This window comes from Doryrhamphus excisus, linkage group LG1 (genome assembly GCF_037039965.1).
Source record: "Doryrhamphus excisus strain RoL-2023G ecotype Guam linkage group LG1, RoL_Dexc_Guam_v1.1, whole genome shotgun sequence".
NCBI lineage: Eukaryota > Metazoa > Chordata > Actinopteri > Syngnathiformes > Syngnathidae > Doryrhamphus > Doryrhamphus excisus.
The window spans coordinates 15,094,897-15,111,798 of record NC_136357.1 but is presented as its reverse complement, the minus strand read 5'-3'; the positions used below and the strand labels follow the sequence as shown (position 1 = coordinate 15,111,798).

Sequence of the window (16,902 nt, the reverse complement as noted above, 5' to 3'; positions counted from 1 at the left end):
TTAGTTTGCTCGTTAGAGCCAGTCCAAGAGAGAAGAAGAGCTGCTGATCCGTGTTGGTTGCTGTGAAGTGTGGAGTGTATCTGTGTTTCTGACAAGTCAACTTTATTTATATAGGCTTTATCACAAAAAAGGATTTTATAAGCAGACAACAATAGACAACAATATAGATCTGAACCCCCATCCGGGCAAGAAAAAACTCAAAACCTATTTGAGGAGAAAAGAAACCTTGAGAAGGAACCGCTGGAAGGAGAAATCCCACTTCCTGGATGACCAGGCTGCAATGAATGTTGAGTGGGCAACATAAGACACAATATAAGTATATACAAAGTCAATTCAAATAGCATAGTAGCTTTCTCTTCTCGAATGTGGTGGGATCGTGGAGCTGCATAGGCCTGCATAGACATGCAAGAGGGACCATTGGTGCTCAGATTGGCCTCACCTGCGCTGAGCTGGAGTCTGTCCGTCAAGACACAGGGTGGTCCTCGAACCAAATTAAGGCTGTTACTGGTGCCGACTGCAGCACAATAATCATCAGACGGCATCTGCGGAAAACTATTTCAAAGACCTCATCTTTGAATTTGCCACAAAACTGCCCGTTTAGACTTTGCCAGGGAGCATCAAACATGGGACATTGAAAGGTGGAAAAAAGTTTTATTCTCTGATGAGACTGATGAGACAAAATGTAACCTTGACGGTCCAGATGGCTTCCAATGTTACTAGCATGACAAGGAGATCCACCTGAGATTTTTCTACCCGGCTCAGTGGAAGGGGTTCCCTCATGATCTGGGTTGCTTTTTCATTCAGTGGAACATGGAGTTCAGGTGGTGCAGGGTCGTCAAACTGTGACCGGTTACGTGCAGATGTTCACTCATCCCTCACGACTGAGGCCCCTCGTCTGTGAGGTAACAGTTGGGTTTTTTACAAGGCACCACTGTAGTTCACAATGCTTGCTTACCCAAGGACTTCTTCAGGACTTCATCACTCTTTAGGGCCATCCCACATGTTCCCCTGATTTAAATCCCATAGAGAACATTTGGGGATGGATGGCAAGGGAAATTTATAAAAATGGCCATCAGTTCCAGACAGTTGATGCCCTTCGTGAAGTCATCTTCGTCCTTTGGAGCAATGTTCCCAACAGCGTCCTGGGAACACTTGCATCAAGCATGCTCAAACCAGTTTTTGAAGTGATTAACAAAAACAGTGGATATTTTCTTTGTTCACTTTGAAGAGTTTTTTGTCATTTTGCAGCTGGTAAACAGCCTAATTCAGTTTATTTGTTGTTTTCAATAAATTCCCTTTTCAAAGGGCTTTTTGTCACACTCCCCTTTCCTACTTTTGCATATTAATATCGCATATTAAAGTAAATTCTAGCTTTTCAAGTTTTCATATTTCTATCAGCTCTGTATACAGTGCTATTTTATAGACTCCAATAAAAAGGCTGATTTGTGCACAGTCATCCTGCCTCACTCTAGGTCTTCCACATTATAATATTTTATAGTCATATCTAACAGCGCTGATGTGCTAATTTCCTTGTATGTGTCAGCAAAATAATCTAGGTTAATACCATCATACGTTTATTTTGAAGCTTGTGTTGCACTGAACAGGAAGTCACTGTGGGCACTTTTAATTTAGTGAAACTATAAAGTAGCTGCGTTGTGATAATGATGAAGTTTACACTGCTACAACATAACAATGCACTCCAGTCGGAAAGGGCAGTTATTTGTGTGTGTGTGAGCCTGCGTGCGTGCGTGTGTGTGTGTGTGCAGTGTGCAGTGGTTCTCAATTATTTTACATCATGACTCGCCGATTTGAAATACTATTGAGAAACTGATAATACCTATTTATTGAACTTGAAACTGACACCGGGGGAATGCAACAAAATGGAGAACTGTGAAGAATACAAGCGTATTCAAGAGTGAAATTGCGTGTTGAGTATAATAATTTTGGCAGGATTGATCTAACGATTGATTTAAAGTAGTCCCTACCCCCCAACACACACACACACTTCACCCATTATATGTGAAGCACTGAATTAAATAGAAATTCCCCCTTTGGCTGTCAATATCACAACATATTCTTTAATGTATCACACCATCACTGGCAAAAGTTTGTACCCCTCTGGTTTATATCCTGTGGGAAAAGTTGTCTGTCTTGTTTGGTCTTACTTTTCCATTAGGTGTGAAGTGATGAACAAATCAGCCATTAATGACGAGATGTCTTGGAGAAGGTGTTTACAGTTGTCAGATTGGCTAAATATTAATGAGCACTTGGCCATAGAGGCTCCTCATTTAGGTGAGGCCGACACAAAAGCCAGACAGCTTCTTATATCAAGCAGTCATGTGGCTGTTGAGACTTGATAGGCTAACGCCCTGCAGACAAAATGTGCCTTTAATGAATTATGACATGTGTGCAAATAGGTTGCCGCCTTCCATTCAGCAGCCTGTAATTACGCCGTACAACAAATGTGCTAAACCATCCCTCCAGAAAGAGAAATGCTTTTCTTTCTTGGAGGTGGACGCAGTCAGGTGGTGTATCTTGGAGCCTCCATGACGCCTTTCAGCATCCTTCACCTGTGATGTTGTACGAAACAAGCCGAGCATGATAGCGCCTCCTAGAGACGATGGAGCTGTTGACGGGCAAGTGCTCAGACATGTCAAGAGGAAAGTCCGTTTTATTTCATTTTGGCCTTTAAAGCTTCCAGTGGCGATAGAAGACACTCACAATGGAAGTGGCCTCGGGTTAGTGAGCAAGCTTAGCTGGGCCAACAAACCTGCTCTGTTGCTTCATCACTTGTTTAAATTGTCATTCATGAGGATTCATTAATTTCTTAAGAACCAGAAGATACACCCTTTAAATCAACACTCCATTAACAACACAGCAAAATGTCACACAAAAGAAAATTAGGACTCATTTAAACCCATAACATCGACAACAATGGTGAACAACGTGAGATATTGATACGCCACTTATGGACATCCCTATTTTCAAACATGGTGCTCATTGTGGACAAACTGTGGTTCACACAGAAGTCCAATAACGTCACATTGCACAGGTTCACCCTCCCTATCGCACTGTCATTGCCCACATGGGCGTTGGACTCTTCCAGTTGAACGACGGAGTCACCAGATGGGGTGCTCTCCAGCACCCCTATGATGGACTCCAAGACGGCTGCTCAGTTCAGAGCCAGGACCCTTTCCCCAACCTGAAGGCATAGGGAAATGAGAATGAATGATAATGAATGATAATGATGAGCCATAGCACATAGTCCATTGGATAGCGCATACTACTGTATAAGCTTGGTACCGCCACTACAAAGTGTGTAACATCTTCACGGCTTCATACTGTCTCTTCCTGTTGCAGTAAACCTACCACAAACATTCTGGACTGTTCATATTATTGTAAACTTCCAAAAGCAGCAGGGGATTGAATACTTATTTTCCACGCTTTATATAGATGATGAACCTTATAATCTTTCTGTGTGTGCAGATTGCCAGACAGCAGCAGCAGCTACTGCAGCAACAACACAAGATCAACATTCTCCAACAACAGATCCAGGTGAGGTCTCTCTCTCTCTCTCTCTCTCTCACACACACACACACACACAAACACACTCACACTCATCCATTGTTGGCATTGAACACTGATGTCCTCACATTGTCCTCTTAGCTGTGTGGTTAATTCCTCACCCTTTATCCTCATTTCCAACGTGTTTATTCTCTTACGCTTGCTTTATTATTGATCCATGTCTTATTGGACAATGGCAATAACACGGAAGGTCATGACCTCGCCTTTTCCGCTTTGCCTTCTATTGAGAGGTGCTCCTCTTTCCACACACGCACGCAGACACACACATATGTATAGAGTGACCCTGTAAGTGTCCCATTATGACAGAATCATTCACTGTGGCATTGATTACCAGCAGCGATCGATGGATGTCCCAGCATCCTTTGGGCTTCCTCCCACTTGTCCGCTCTATTTGTTCATCAACACATCGCCTCTCCATTCCATCACATCTTTTATTTGACATTTACACTTGCAGCAAGGCAATTTCCACTTGCTATTTATTTGTCAACTATCATCCTCAGATGGAAATATGTCATGAAAAAACAACAACATGTTTTTATCCCCGGTGTGTTATATTCATTTCTCTGATTTGCACACTCACTGGACATTACACACAGGTACACACTCCAGTGAGATCCAAAGAATAGAATCAGCCTTTAAAAAGATGATGATGTCGGAGGAGTCGTTATCAAACATTCATTTGACAGGGAATGTGTCTTCCTCTGTAATGGTTATTGTGTGAATCCTGTACATCACACACTGACATACCTGTATGTTATTCTGCACCAAAATGTTTATTCTACCCTGTTTTTTAATGTCCAACTGCTTCCACATTCTTCAAACCATTCCAACCTCAAAATACTCAGCTCATTCAGGACACATCTGGCAACACTAGGGGAAAGTGTGTCAAGATTTCTTGTTCAGGAAAAAAGGTCTTGGTATCATAAATAAATATATTATATATAAATATATATAAATAATATTATATATATAAATATTAATCACATGGTAAATAAAAACTCACCAGTTTTGCCGGTCTCCATATATTGCCATGTGCATGCGTGTCAGTTTTCCTCGCCTCTCGTTTCCAAATAAGCAGTACATTGATTCAGCACTTAGATGCTCCATAGAGCAACAGTGTTTTATAGAACAATGGCAAACACGGTGAGACTTCTTGTCAAGGCGGGACAAAACTACACACGTCCAGACAGTCAAAACTCACTTGGACAGCACAAACTTGGGTGAGTTCACAGAAAGTTGCTGCTCTTTGAAGCACCCATCCATCCTTTTCCTATGCCGTTTATCCTCACTAGGGTTGCGGGTATGCTGGAGCCTATCCCAGCTGTCTTCAAGCGAAAGGCGGGGTACACCCCGGACTGGTCGCCAGCCAATCACAGGGCACATATAGACAAACAAACATTCACACTCACATTCATACCTATGGACAATCGAACCCAGGTCTTCTTGATCTTCCTAGCCAACATGCTAACCACTCAGCCACTGTTCCTTGAAGGACCTATTACGCTCATTTTTTGGAAATGCCATTGACACATGAAAGTATTTTTCCCTAGCTGGGAATCACCAAATCCAACCACTTCTGCCTTCTGCCTGGCCCACAGCTCATGCCCATATAAGGAAGCCTGACTCACTGACATCACAGTTAGCTACTGTTAAATGAGGAAAACTCATCTGAAACTTTGGCATTGTTTGAGGTGAGAATACAACATTTTAACTACATTTATTGGTCAGAAAAATCAAAAAGGCAAATAGGTCCCCTTTAAATTGACACTGTGCATAGTGTAACTGGTGGTTATTTTTAGGGCTATATATACTTTATGCAAATTGTCTGCAAGCACAAGAAAGAGTTCTTGAGGGAGTTTAACTGATGTGAATAAAGCAGGCAAACAAAGATAAGAACATTTATAACTTTTATAGGTCAGAAAAGTGGAAAAAACACAATAGGTCTCCTTTAATACAGATGAAAAGTGAGCTAGAATGACTTGCCAAAGAAAACAATATAATAATATCAGAAATAGTTGTGGCGTATGAAAGATTACATTTGAAAGGAAATATTGCATTATAATATTATATATTATATATTCAAAATATTGGTGGTTTATTTGGTCTCAAAAATATTGATCAGTAAACGTCAATTTGTGGGACAATAAACATTTCAAAACACACCTGCATTGTTTCGGTTTAATAAAAAACTTTCTGTTTGTCCAGTCCAGTTTTCAAAAAATGTACGTAAAGATATTGTCTCACCTTGTTTTTGTGGACTCAATCTTGTGCTTCTCATGAGTTGGGTGTCTCCCTGGTCAACTCATTCCCATAAATTCCCACCTTTTCTGTAATTTTCAGTGATAAAATTCCCCTTGAAAATAAATGGACCAATTTTTCACATTAGAACCATTCCAACATAAAAACAAACAGCTCATACAGGACATTCAAAATGTCAACAATGTGGCTTGTTCCTCCAGGTCTTGTATAACATCTCATTATGTTGGGGACCTAATATTGTGGCAATGCATGCCGCTGTCTGTTCTGGTCACTTTGTGAGGTGGCCATCTTCTGTCATGCTGTTATCAATCAAAGTGTGGTACTGAGGCTGCATTAAAGAATCTTGTAGGACAATCTCGACCCACTTGCTGAAACGGTTTCATCATCGGCACCATGGACCCCCGTTGACCTGAAGCTTGGATCTTCATATGTTGCTTAGGTGTGATGTAGTTAACGAGCTCTTGTTTTTTAACTGCTTCGTCTCTCTTTTATTTTCCCTTTTATTACAAGGCCTACAACCTTAATAAAGCGGCGATCGGACTTCATTAGGCCGCTGAGCCCCAGGGGAGAGTGCGGCCATTAAATAAGGGAAAAAAAACAAGTGGGTTTTTTGAGCATGCTGTGAAGCATGGCAACTGCAGTTTTTCTCTCCGGCTTGAAAGGAGCTGAAAAGGAAAAACATCTCCCGTAAAAGCAGAGAGGATCTTTACATGCATCTTATAAACTGAAACTGAAACTACTTCCTATCTTTTATTCCAGTCTGATGTTGACATCCTGTATGAATGGGTTGAATATGAACATTTTTTTTGTCCAATTACAATGCCTTTTTACCCCTGCACTGTGCGGGGATTGGAACACCAATAAAATTAAATCTTCAAGATAAATCACTCTTAATGGACAAAATAATCATCACAGTTATTGAACTTATTTGTTTATATGATGCTCCCCGTGCATGCGTGGGTTTTCTCCGGGTACTCCGGTTTCCTCCCACATTCCAAAAACATGCTAGGTTAATTAGCGACTCCAAATTGTCCATAGGTATGAATGTGAGTGTGAATGGTTGTTTGTCTATATGTGTCACCTTTGTGCGTTCTTTGCTATTCTCCTTACACCGTGAGGCGACTCATATGTATGAGTGTTAGGCAGCGCCAATTGTGTTTTGTTTTTTTTTTACTCATGGAGTCCCCACTTTGGGACCCCAGCTTCTCAGTAACATTTTATCAATTTTAAACGTCATAAAATTGCTTACTTTGCTTAAGTTCCTGTCTATATTGGTTTGCATGAGGTCCATAATTAGCACAGTGGGATTCTGAACTGTGATCCACACACAACATAACCCGAATAGACTATGACCTAGTGAGGTTAAGTCGGGGCTCAATAAGTCTTTTTAACTCATCATGGACCTCTTCTACTGTCACGCATCTGAATGTTTGTGTGTATGTGTGTGTGTGGTGCAGTTCAAAGTCAGTCGTGCTTCCTGTCATGTGGTATTAAATGGTGTGGAGAGCCAGCGGGGGATGTTCAGTGGGTTAAAGAAATGCTTCCGAAAGTTTCCCCTTTTTGTAGATATGGTTACACACATGCACACAGATGCAAACTGTAGCTGGTACAAAAAAGTCCCCCAAACGAAACATCAACACATATAACGCACAAAGGAACCTACCTACTGCTCCATGTGGGCATTTAAAACAAATATGGGCACTGAATGATGAACTGAATGTTCATTTCTCAACCACAAGACACCTCCGAAAGCATTTCAACTGCTGACCACATGTATCCATACCAGCCCAGGACCTCTCCATCCACCATCTTCACCTCCAAGATTGTCTGAGACCAGACAGTTGCTGAAAAAAATTAGTTTGCATAACCAATGAATTTATGCAAAAACTGTCACAAACTGTCTCAGGGACGCCCATTCTCATCTGTGTCTCAATCTCAATCTGACCTGTCACTTTGTGGAGATGTTCAGTAGAGTAAAACTGCACATTTGGTAGTGGCCTTTTATTGTGACCAGCCTAAGACATGCCTGCACAATAATCATGCTGTCGAATCAGCATCTTCACATGCCACACCTGGAAGGTGGATAGATTGTCTCGGCTAGGCCTGCCATGATAATGGATATATATTGATTTATCGAATCATTTAAAAAACGGCCTTGATAAATTGATATGCATTTAGGTGTCTACACAGGCTGAATGAGACAGGTTTCACTGTCTGTGTGCATTGGTTTTATAAGTGGAATAAACGCAGAGATTGGGCTCTTATCTGATTCAGTCTCTTTGTGGACGCGGGCCTACTATCTACCAGCTATGGTAGCTACTAACCTAGCTACATTTAGCTCTGTGAGTCAGCATATGCTAATTTGAATGACAACAATTTTAAAGGTTACCTGTTGGGCTTTTTCCACTTTTAAGACCTATAAATGTAGTTAGAATGTTGTATTCACGTGTTAAACGATGCCAAAGTTTCAGATAATGAGGTTTGCATATTTGGAAGTGAGCCCTGACAGAAGTTTGGTGAAAAAAATTGATGGTTTCAAAAACCGCGGTATAACTGCCCCTTTGTGATGTCATAGAGGAGCGGACTTCCTTACATGGTCGTGGCTGTAAGGCAGATAAACCTGTAAGCCTCCCCAAAGGTCTGCTAGTCTGTTTATGAAACAAGCTTAAGCAGACGTTATTGCATTTGGTGATTCCCAGCATGTTCATTCATTCTTTCATTCATTCATTCATTTATTTTCTACCGCTTATCCTCACGAGGGTCGCAGGATGCTGGAGCCTATCCCAGCTGTCTTTGGGTGAGAGGCGGAGTACACCCTGAACTGGTCGCCAGCCAATCACAGGGCACATTTAGACAAACAACCATTCACACTCACATTCATACCTATGGACAATTTTGGGTCTCCTGTGTGGCTAGCCATTCGGCTGCTGTGCATCCTCCCAACATATTATTATATCTCAAACACAATTTGATATTGTGATAGGCATATATAGGTATGATTGTTTACATAGAAAATGTTTTATATCTTTGAGTTCAACTCATGAAAAATGGAGCAAAACATTGTTGTGTTTATATTTTTATTGAATAAATATTATGTAAGTCTAAGTGTCTGCAGTAATGTCCTTGTGTGGAGCCGCTCAAGTGGCAACATACAGTACTTCTGAGCAACAAAGGAACATCCATTTTCTTTAGTATTGAACCACATAGATTTACTTCTCTACATACGTAGACAAAAGTACAGAGGCATTCCTGTTAACAAGTAAATAAATGGATCAGAGGTTTAACATGAGCTCTGAATCTTCATTCTTCCTCTGAGCAAGACATTTTGGACAGTTTGGTTGCACTTGGCTGAAGGTCCTTTTCTGTTTCTCGTGCTCAAACAAGGTCCATAAATGTATGTTTGGAAGAAGAACAGGTCTATCCTCAGTGAGCTGATATCACAAAAGTACATACGTGTATTGATTGTGTGTTTTCTTAGCATGTGTTGTTATGTGTTGTAAGCAGATATTGTTAGTTGTCCCTGCTTGCTGGCTGACAGGCGTGTGTCTTTGTTAAAGCAGCACCAGTAATGGCTCTCATATGTGGCCCATTTCCTTCAGGCCCACAAAGGCACAGGCCCCGACCGCAACGCCCGGGCCCGAGCTAACGGGCTAATTAATGAGTGCAAAGCCACACTCCTCCGCCTCCTTCTCCAGCCTCTGCTCTTCATTTAGAACTCATCTGCTCTTCTTGATGATCTGATACTCTTTAGCTTCTTGTTTGCGTGTATTTTTTATAATGAATGTTCTGTCATAGACTTTTGTTTTATCGGTTGTGTGCACTGCAAACAATGACCGCTTGTGCTTTTTATGCTAGTGTACAATTAGTGCAGTCGTTTACAGGCAGCGATGCCTTCATATTTACGTTGTTATAGTAACAACAAACATTATTTTGCTAAATGGAGGGCTGTTTGCGGTGACTCAATAAATAAAAAGGCTGGTGGTTCCTCCTACGTGAAGAAATTCCTGAAAAAAATATGATGCAATTTATTCCTCGGGCCAGATTGATTTTATTTATGCACCCATAACACATGCAGCGTTCAACCATAGCACACTCTCAGCATGACAAAGTATTTAGCACACAAACTGACTCAGAGTAACTCATATTTCAATGTGGACATCTTTGTAGGGCTTTTCAACATCCAATGTTAACAAGGTAAATAAGTCACATGACTAATGGAAAAATTTGATGATATGAAAGTAGTTTGATGTTGCCACCATCGTTATGAGATGCCTCATTGGCTCCGCAGACAAGAAGACTATTAATAGTGGGTCTGCGCATGTACATGCTCCTGCCTAGGTGTGTGTGAATGTAAGACAGGGGGTGGGGGGCTTCTATTTTCTTAGGGGCTGAGCAGAACCGGGCCCCTGCTAACCCCCCCTGATTGGTACCATGATTTGGTAAAAGGAGATCTTTGTGTGTTTGTGCTTCAGTCAGTCCAGCGTTCCCAGAGGAGCACAATGAATGGGACCATTTTGTCCCCCCTGCCCACCCCCCCGCTTTCTTAGTCTCACTTCTTCATAGCCACTTGGACACACTGGCTACATTTTCTTCTTTGCTCTTCTTTCTCATCACATTCTACATTGTGTGTGTGTGTATGAGTGTGTGAGACCTAAACTCTTGTCTTAAGACTCAAACCTGCAACAAAAGACAACAGTCCAAATAGGATATCCACTCCACACTGTCTTGGCCCACATGGTCATGAAGCTCTAAGACACATCTCATCAACCGACTCATGGAACACACACTTAGCTTACTAGCAGATACACAGGTACACACTAGTGACATGCGATCAGGGGAGATCTGTCATAGTGAAAAATAATAAAGCGAATACTAATATCAAATACTCCATTTAACTTTTTTGAAGTATTAGAAATGCATTTTCTGTATAGTTCAAATAATTTAAAGCTTTTTCTTAAATATAAATCGCTGAATTTGCACATTGGCTGATCAAATAAAGGACAGAAGCGTGAGATGAGGCTGTGGCGGGTCACTCCTCCTCTATTTAAGTGTGCGAACTGAGACTACCGTGCAGGGGCGGGGGAATGCTCCAGTGGGAAATTGCTGAGAAACAGAAACAGGCACACGCCACCCAACCCTTTTTCACTTGTTTACATGCAATTTGTAAAACAGGGCTCAGTTTTTCAAAATATTCACAGAAATATCCAAACATCATACTCAAATTACATAACTCCTTGATTGTTTGCAAAATGACATATGAAAATTAGTCAAAACATATACGCGTATTTTAATACACACATTCATTCTTCAAATGATCAGACACTATTGCAGCCAGCTACACAGTACTGTCATCAATGCAACATGACTTTTTTTTGATCAGACACTTTTTTTTTTAGATGACCAAAATATGTGGACAAGCACACATTATTCCTGATTACTCTGAAGTATACAGAAAAAGTACAGAAATACTATAAAGACACCAAGTACTGCATCAATCAACAATGAAAATCCAAACCAAATAGTTTTTCTTACGACTGTAGCGTAAAGTGTAGACGTATCTGGTGGATGTGCTTATCCAGTTTGTTCATTTGTGTGGTCACTGGCAAGCTGGGGTTTTGTAATTACAAGGAAGTAATCTCCCCAATCCTTATCTGTTTGTAAGGTGCAAAAATGCGTATAAAGGTTTGCAAATCGCTGTGTGTAATGTTTCGCAAAAAGTGTGAAGCTCAGTGTGTGCTTAGCGTTTTGTAACTATGGACAGGTGTTTGCCTTCCTGAGTGTATAGACCTGTTGACTGTGTACAAATGTTCATTTTATAACACATATTTATTTTGTTTGACAAATATACATGTTTTTTTGCACGTTAGCGTCATACCACACATGCAACACTGGCAAACACACAACACACATTTTTATGATTAGAACTGTATCCCTATACCTGTGTCCATGTAACGTGGCTTGAGATAAGATAAAATAAAAGTTTGAGTTGAGATAAGATAAAAGGGCTAATGATAGATAAAAGAGTTGAGTTAAGGAGTAGAAAGGAGACATAACATGAAAGCAAACAAGTGAAGGCGCTACAAAGCGACACACACACACGTTAGCAAAGACTTCCTACAGTTGTACCTTGCTTTGATTAAGTCATATTAATTATTTCCATGAAAGGATTGTCTTGGCTGACACGTCTCGGGAATAGTACCTTTGGATTGGCACACCGGGTGGTGGTGACTGAAGGGTGACTGTGAAGTGTGTTCCAACCAGGGGTGATCACACTCCTCAGCCTGCCTGGGGAAGTCTGTTCCAAGGTACTGTAGAGAAGGGTACGACGACTTAGTTCAAGGGTCTCAAACTCAATTTACCTGGGGGCCACTGGAGCTAGGGTCTGGGCCAGGTTCCCCCCCCAAAATACGCATTTATTAAAAACAGAAAAATATACAAACTTTTTCAGTGCTTTGGTTCTGATTTTCTACAAGAAAAGCTCTGATAAAACATTCCACTGTTCTCAAATGTCTTAATTTTTATTTTTCTGCACAAAATTAGATGAAAAATAAATAAACAAATAAGAATAAAGAAAATCAATCAATCAGTAACAAATAAATATAATAATAATAATAACTTAAAAATAATAAAAACTTAAGAAACCACATATAGTTGGTGGGTAGACAAATTATTTTTTTCAGATTAAAATTAACAAAGCATTATTAGAGCCCTGTAGACATGACAAAACACGACTATAGTCACATTTATACTTTTTTATTTACAACATATTGCGCAACTGCAGGGTCTTGAGACACATGCTAACTCGCAAACTAGAGAGCTAGCGACCTAAACGGTAGCCTTCAAGTTATTTCCTTTAAACTTAAATAGCCAAAAACTTACCACTTCCACACGGATAGGGAGGTTAACTATTAACAGTTATTTAACCTTTAACATAAACATTAATCAAACGTAATAATTTTTTCTGGGTACATGATACCATACAGCATCCATATCAAACTTGCGCAGGCCGCACTAACATTAAACTTTCATATCAAGGCGGGGGCCTCAAACTAGTGTCCTGCGGGCCACATTTGGCCCGTGGGCCACGTGTTTGAGACCACTGACTTTGTTGAACCTCGGCTACAAGGGGTGCAATGTGGTTTTTGGTGGCTGGACTCCCCTTTAGACTTAGGGTAAGGAGCTCACCCAGCCGGGAGAAGGTCTCAGGGAAGACCTAGGACACGCTGGAGGGATTATGTCTCACAGCTGGCCTGGGAACACCTTGGTGTCCTCCTGGTGGAGCTGGAGGAGGTGGCCGGGGAAAGGGAAGTCTGGGCTTCTCTACTGAGACTGCTGCCCCCGTCACCTGGATCTGGATAAGCGGGTTATTGAATGCCTTCTCACTAGCAGTCATATTTATGAACAGCATATCTATTATTGATACTGTGTACAACTACTGTATGTACAGCTGCTATGTTGCTGAGTTATCAATGTTCATTTCAAAGGTGCATATCCTTCCACATTTCCACAGATATGGTCTAGTTTCTTGATGATGGTTGTGACAGTCGAACGGTTTAGACCAGGGGTGTCAAAATCAATTGCACAGTGGACCAAAACTCGAAGCCTACTTTAGTTTGTAGACCAAACTGGATGGACATTTTGTGTACTACACAGTGGGAGAAATGTGCATTTTTTGGTGTCCTTTCATGCCTGCTTGCAATTTCTACTTTCCCTGTGCGGATTTACTGCGGACTATGGTTGTTTTGGTTTAGTTGTTTGTTTCAATAACGTGATTGTTGATCGACCACCTCTTCATCATTCAGTATTTTATATCTACTCAAAAACATCACCATCCATGAGAGTTTGCATCTGTGGAATGGGCAGATTACGCATTTCCCAGCATGCTTTGCTATAATTAAATGTATTATATTTAATTATTTTGACTTTTGGTCTGAATCTGGCACCCTTATTAAGAATGGTCGTTCTTTTTTATAGTGTTAAAAAATATTTTTAAATGACTTTTTGCATTTTTACCCTTTTTAAAAACATTTTTATATTCCTGTGTATTGTAATTAACAATTATGTAATTTTAACATTTAATGAACATGTTCATGTTCGACCTTCTGTGTTCCTTGTCAGGTCCAAGGTCACATGCCCCCCCTCATGATCCCTGTGTTTCCTCAAGACCAGAGATCTTTGGCGGCTGCCGCTGCCGCACAGCAAGGTTTCCTCTTCCCACCGGGCATGTCCTACAAACCAGGTACGACAATGTAGCCACTCATCAATGTTGAGGAAATAAATGTTTTCTGGGCAAACTATTTCCGACATGACTGCATGACAGCTTTTATCAGCAGTACCTTACACACACATGGACATACACTGGGAAGTCAGTCCATGTTAATGAGGTGTGTCAGGTGAGGAATGTTCTGGAAATGAGCAGAGAGATTTACAAGCCATGCTCGTTCATGTCAGGAACAATACATTGGACATGGCCGGGCCTGGAATGTCTCTTTTTACAACGTGCTGAAAGTTGCACAAAACATCTGCACCATGGAATTTCACGCCATTTTACACACATACACACACACACACACACAAGTCTTTTGGTACGCGTTGGCTTAAGAAGACCCAAAAATATGACTGAAACTAGATGAAGAAACAACACAAACATGAAATTAACACTTGGAATTAATTCCATAAAAACCCAATACACACACATTTCCTGGTCCACACTTCCCACATAAATTCCAACATAAATATAATTTTGACTGACTAAAATGACGTGGAATGAAAATGTGAAATTATTGAAATGAACACCAAAGTACACTTCATTGGACAGATGGGCATGCCTGCACATCTCCAGGTACACACCGGCTTAAGAATTCACACATACTGTACATATGACATGAAATGATGTGCATTTCAGTCCACAAAACAACACAAACATGAAGTTAATAAGGCAAACACAATTACACAGTTGATAGATATACAGGAAGATATTAAGGGAGAAAAAAAATCCAAACCTACATGGCCCTGTGTGAAGAAGTGGTTGCCCCCTAAACATAAAAACTGGTTGGGTCACCCTTAGCAACAACTGCAATCAAGCGTTTGTAATAACTTGTCTCTTGTGGTGCTGTGAATGAATATTGGCCCACTCATCTTTGCAGAATTGTTGTCATTCAGCCACATTGGAAGGTTTTCCAGCATGAACCACCTTTTTTAAGGTCATACCCCAGCATCTCAATATGGATTTAGGTCAGGATTTTGACTAGGCCAATCCAAAGTCTTCATTTTGGTTTTATTCAGCCATTCAGAGGTGGACTTGCTGGTCATTGACTAATATTTAAATTTGTTTGATGATATGAAACATTTAACTGTAACAACCATGCCAAAAAATAAGAAATCAGCAAGGGGAAAAACACTTTTTCACACCACTCTAACACTCACAGAGGTACACACACACACAAGTCTAATGGTACACACTGGCTTCATACACAAGAATCCAAACATATAATTTAGATCGACTGAAATAGTGTGAAAAAAGCAACAGAAACATGAAATGAATTAAGTTAGCACAAAAGTATACACACAATTAGATTTATAGGAGACGATTCACACATGAATATCTGGTTTGCATATACTGTATATATCACTTACATTGAAATTATGTGGAAAAACAACACAATCATGAAATTAATGAAGTACACACACACACAATCAGATAGATACACACACAAGCATACACATACACGCACACGCACACATACAGTAGTAGCAGCTGCTTCCGTGCTCTGATGTGGTCCTCACACATTCCTTCCTCCCCTGCCTTCCTCCAGGTGCTGAGGTTGGAAAGATCTACACTTCCTCCTACATGAGCACACTTGTCCTCCACAAGGGGCAGAAATCATTTTTTAAAAAGCAAGTGGGGGTTGGTGTGTGTGGGGGGTTGTTTAAGGGCTATTATTAAGTGTAACAAAGACTCGGACATGAAAAGCCTTTTAGGTGAAAACAGCAGGAAGTAAACTTGTTCTCTGTTGATATGGACCCCCGTGACAAAGCTTCCATACAAACACATGGTGACTACTCACTGGGCATGAATACAAACATGAAGCTGCTGTTTAAAGCCGGTGGCTTGCTGCGTGTTGTCTACTAATGTTACACACTGTGCACTAATTAATGTTGCACACTGTGCTGCTCTACAGGTGACAGCTACCCCATGCAGTTCATTCCTTCAGCAATGGCAGCCGCAGCAGCGTCTGGACTGAGTCCTCTTCAACTACAGGTGAACTACACCTTAGAACAGAAGTATTTGTGGAGCAGAATGTGTGTGAATGTAGCCTGGCTAACTTTAAGACAAAATACATGTGCAGAATACATGTCCACACTTTTTGGCCGTCCAAAAAGTGTGGACATACACATACTACCAGAAAGTTTAATTAGAATTAATTCTTTAGTAACTATTAAATAATACATGAAATATTTAATTATTTGAAAATTATTAAAGTTAAATACTTTTGAAACTTATAATATTGATTTATCTATAAATATTTTGTTTTAGCATGTTTAGTTATGTTGTATTATCTATTTACATTTCCACAATGGTACCTTGTTCAATGGCCGCCTTTGTTAGCACCTTTTTCTAAAATTTTGCCTTGGCTTGAACATTGATACTGTATTTAGTTTTTTGGGTTTTTTTTACATTTTTGCACATTTTGGTTGCAGGAGAATAATGTGTTGATCTTGCTAATTCATAGCCTTGTGCTTTTCCCCAACAACGCTAGGTAAAAGTGATGTTAAAGGGGACCTATTATGGTCATTATTGAGTTGTGGATTCCTATAGAGCGGCTACACATGATAACCAGCACACAAAGCTTTATAGATCTTCCAGAATCTGCACCTATTCAGCTGTATTTCTTTGAATTTCATGGTTCCCGCAAAAACAGTCCGTTTTAATGTTTTCCACCCACGGCCAGGCACGCCCACTCTGCTGTGGTTGGTGACATGCCCGCATGTATAGAAACTCCAACCACCTGTGCCTGTTGGTGGCGACTTTAGGAATTGTAAACAAATGTGGCTTTG

The 16,902-nt window shown here is 40.5% G+C and overlaps 1 protein-coding gene across 3 annotated transcripts in view; it reads left to right on the top strand.

Moving 5' to 3' along the window:
- The window catches only part of LOC131130813 (transcription factor SOX-6-like), a 143,767-nt gene that overhangs the window by 92,113 nt on the left and 34,752 nt on the right, over nucleotides 1–16,902 (top strand). For all 3 annotated transcript variants that reach the window (XM_058074833.2, XM_058074834.2, XM_058074832.2), the window contains 3 exons: nucleotides 3,487–3,555; nucleotides 13,963–14,083; nucleotides 16,026–16,105. In XM_058074833.2, the coding sequence (XP_057930816.2) occupies nucleotides 3,487–3,555; nucleotides 13,963–14,083; nucleotides 16,026–16,105 (270 nt within the window). The remainder of the gene's footprint in view (nucleotides 1–3,486; nucleotides 3,556–13,962; nucleotides 14,084–16,025; nucleotides 16,106–16,902) is intronic.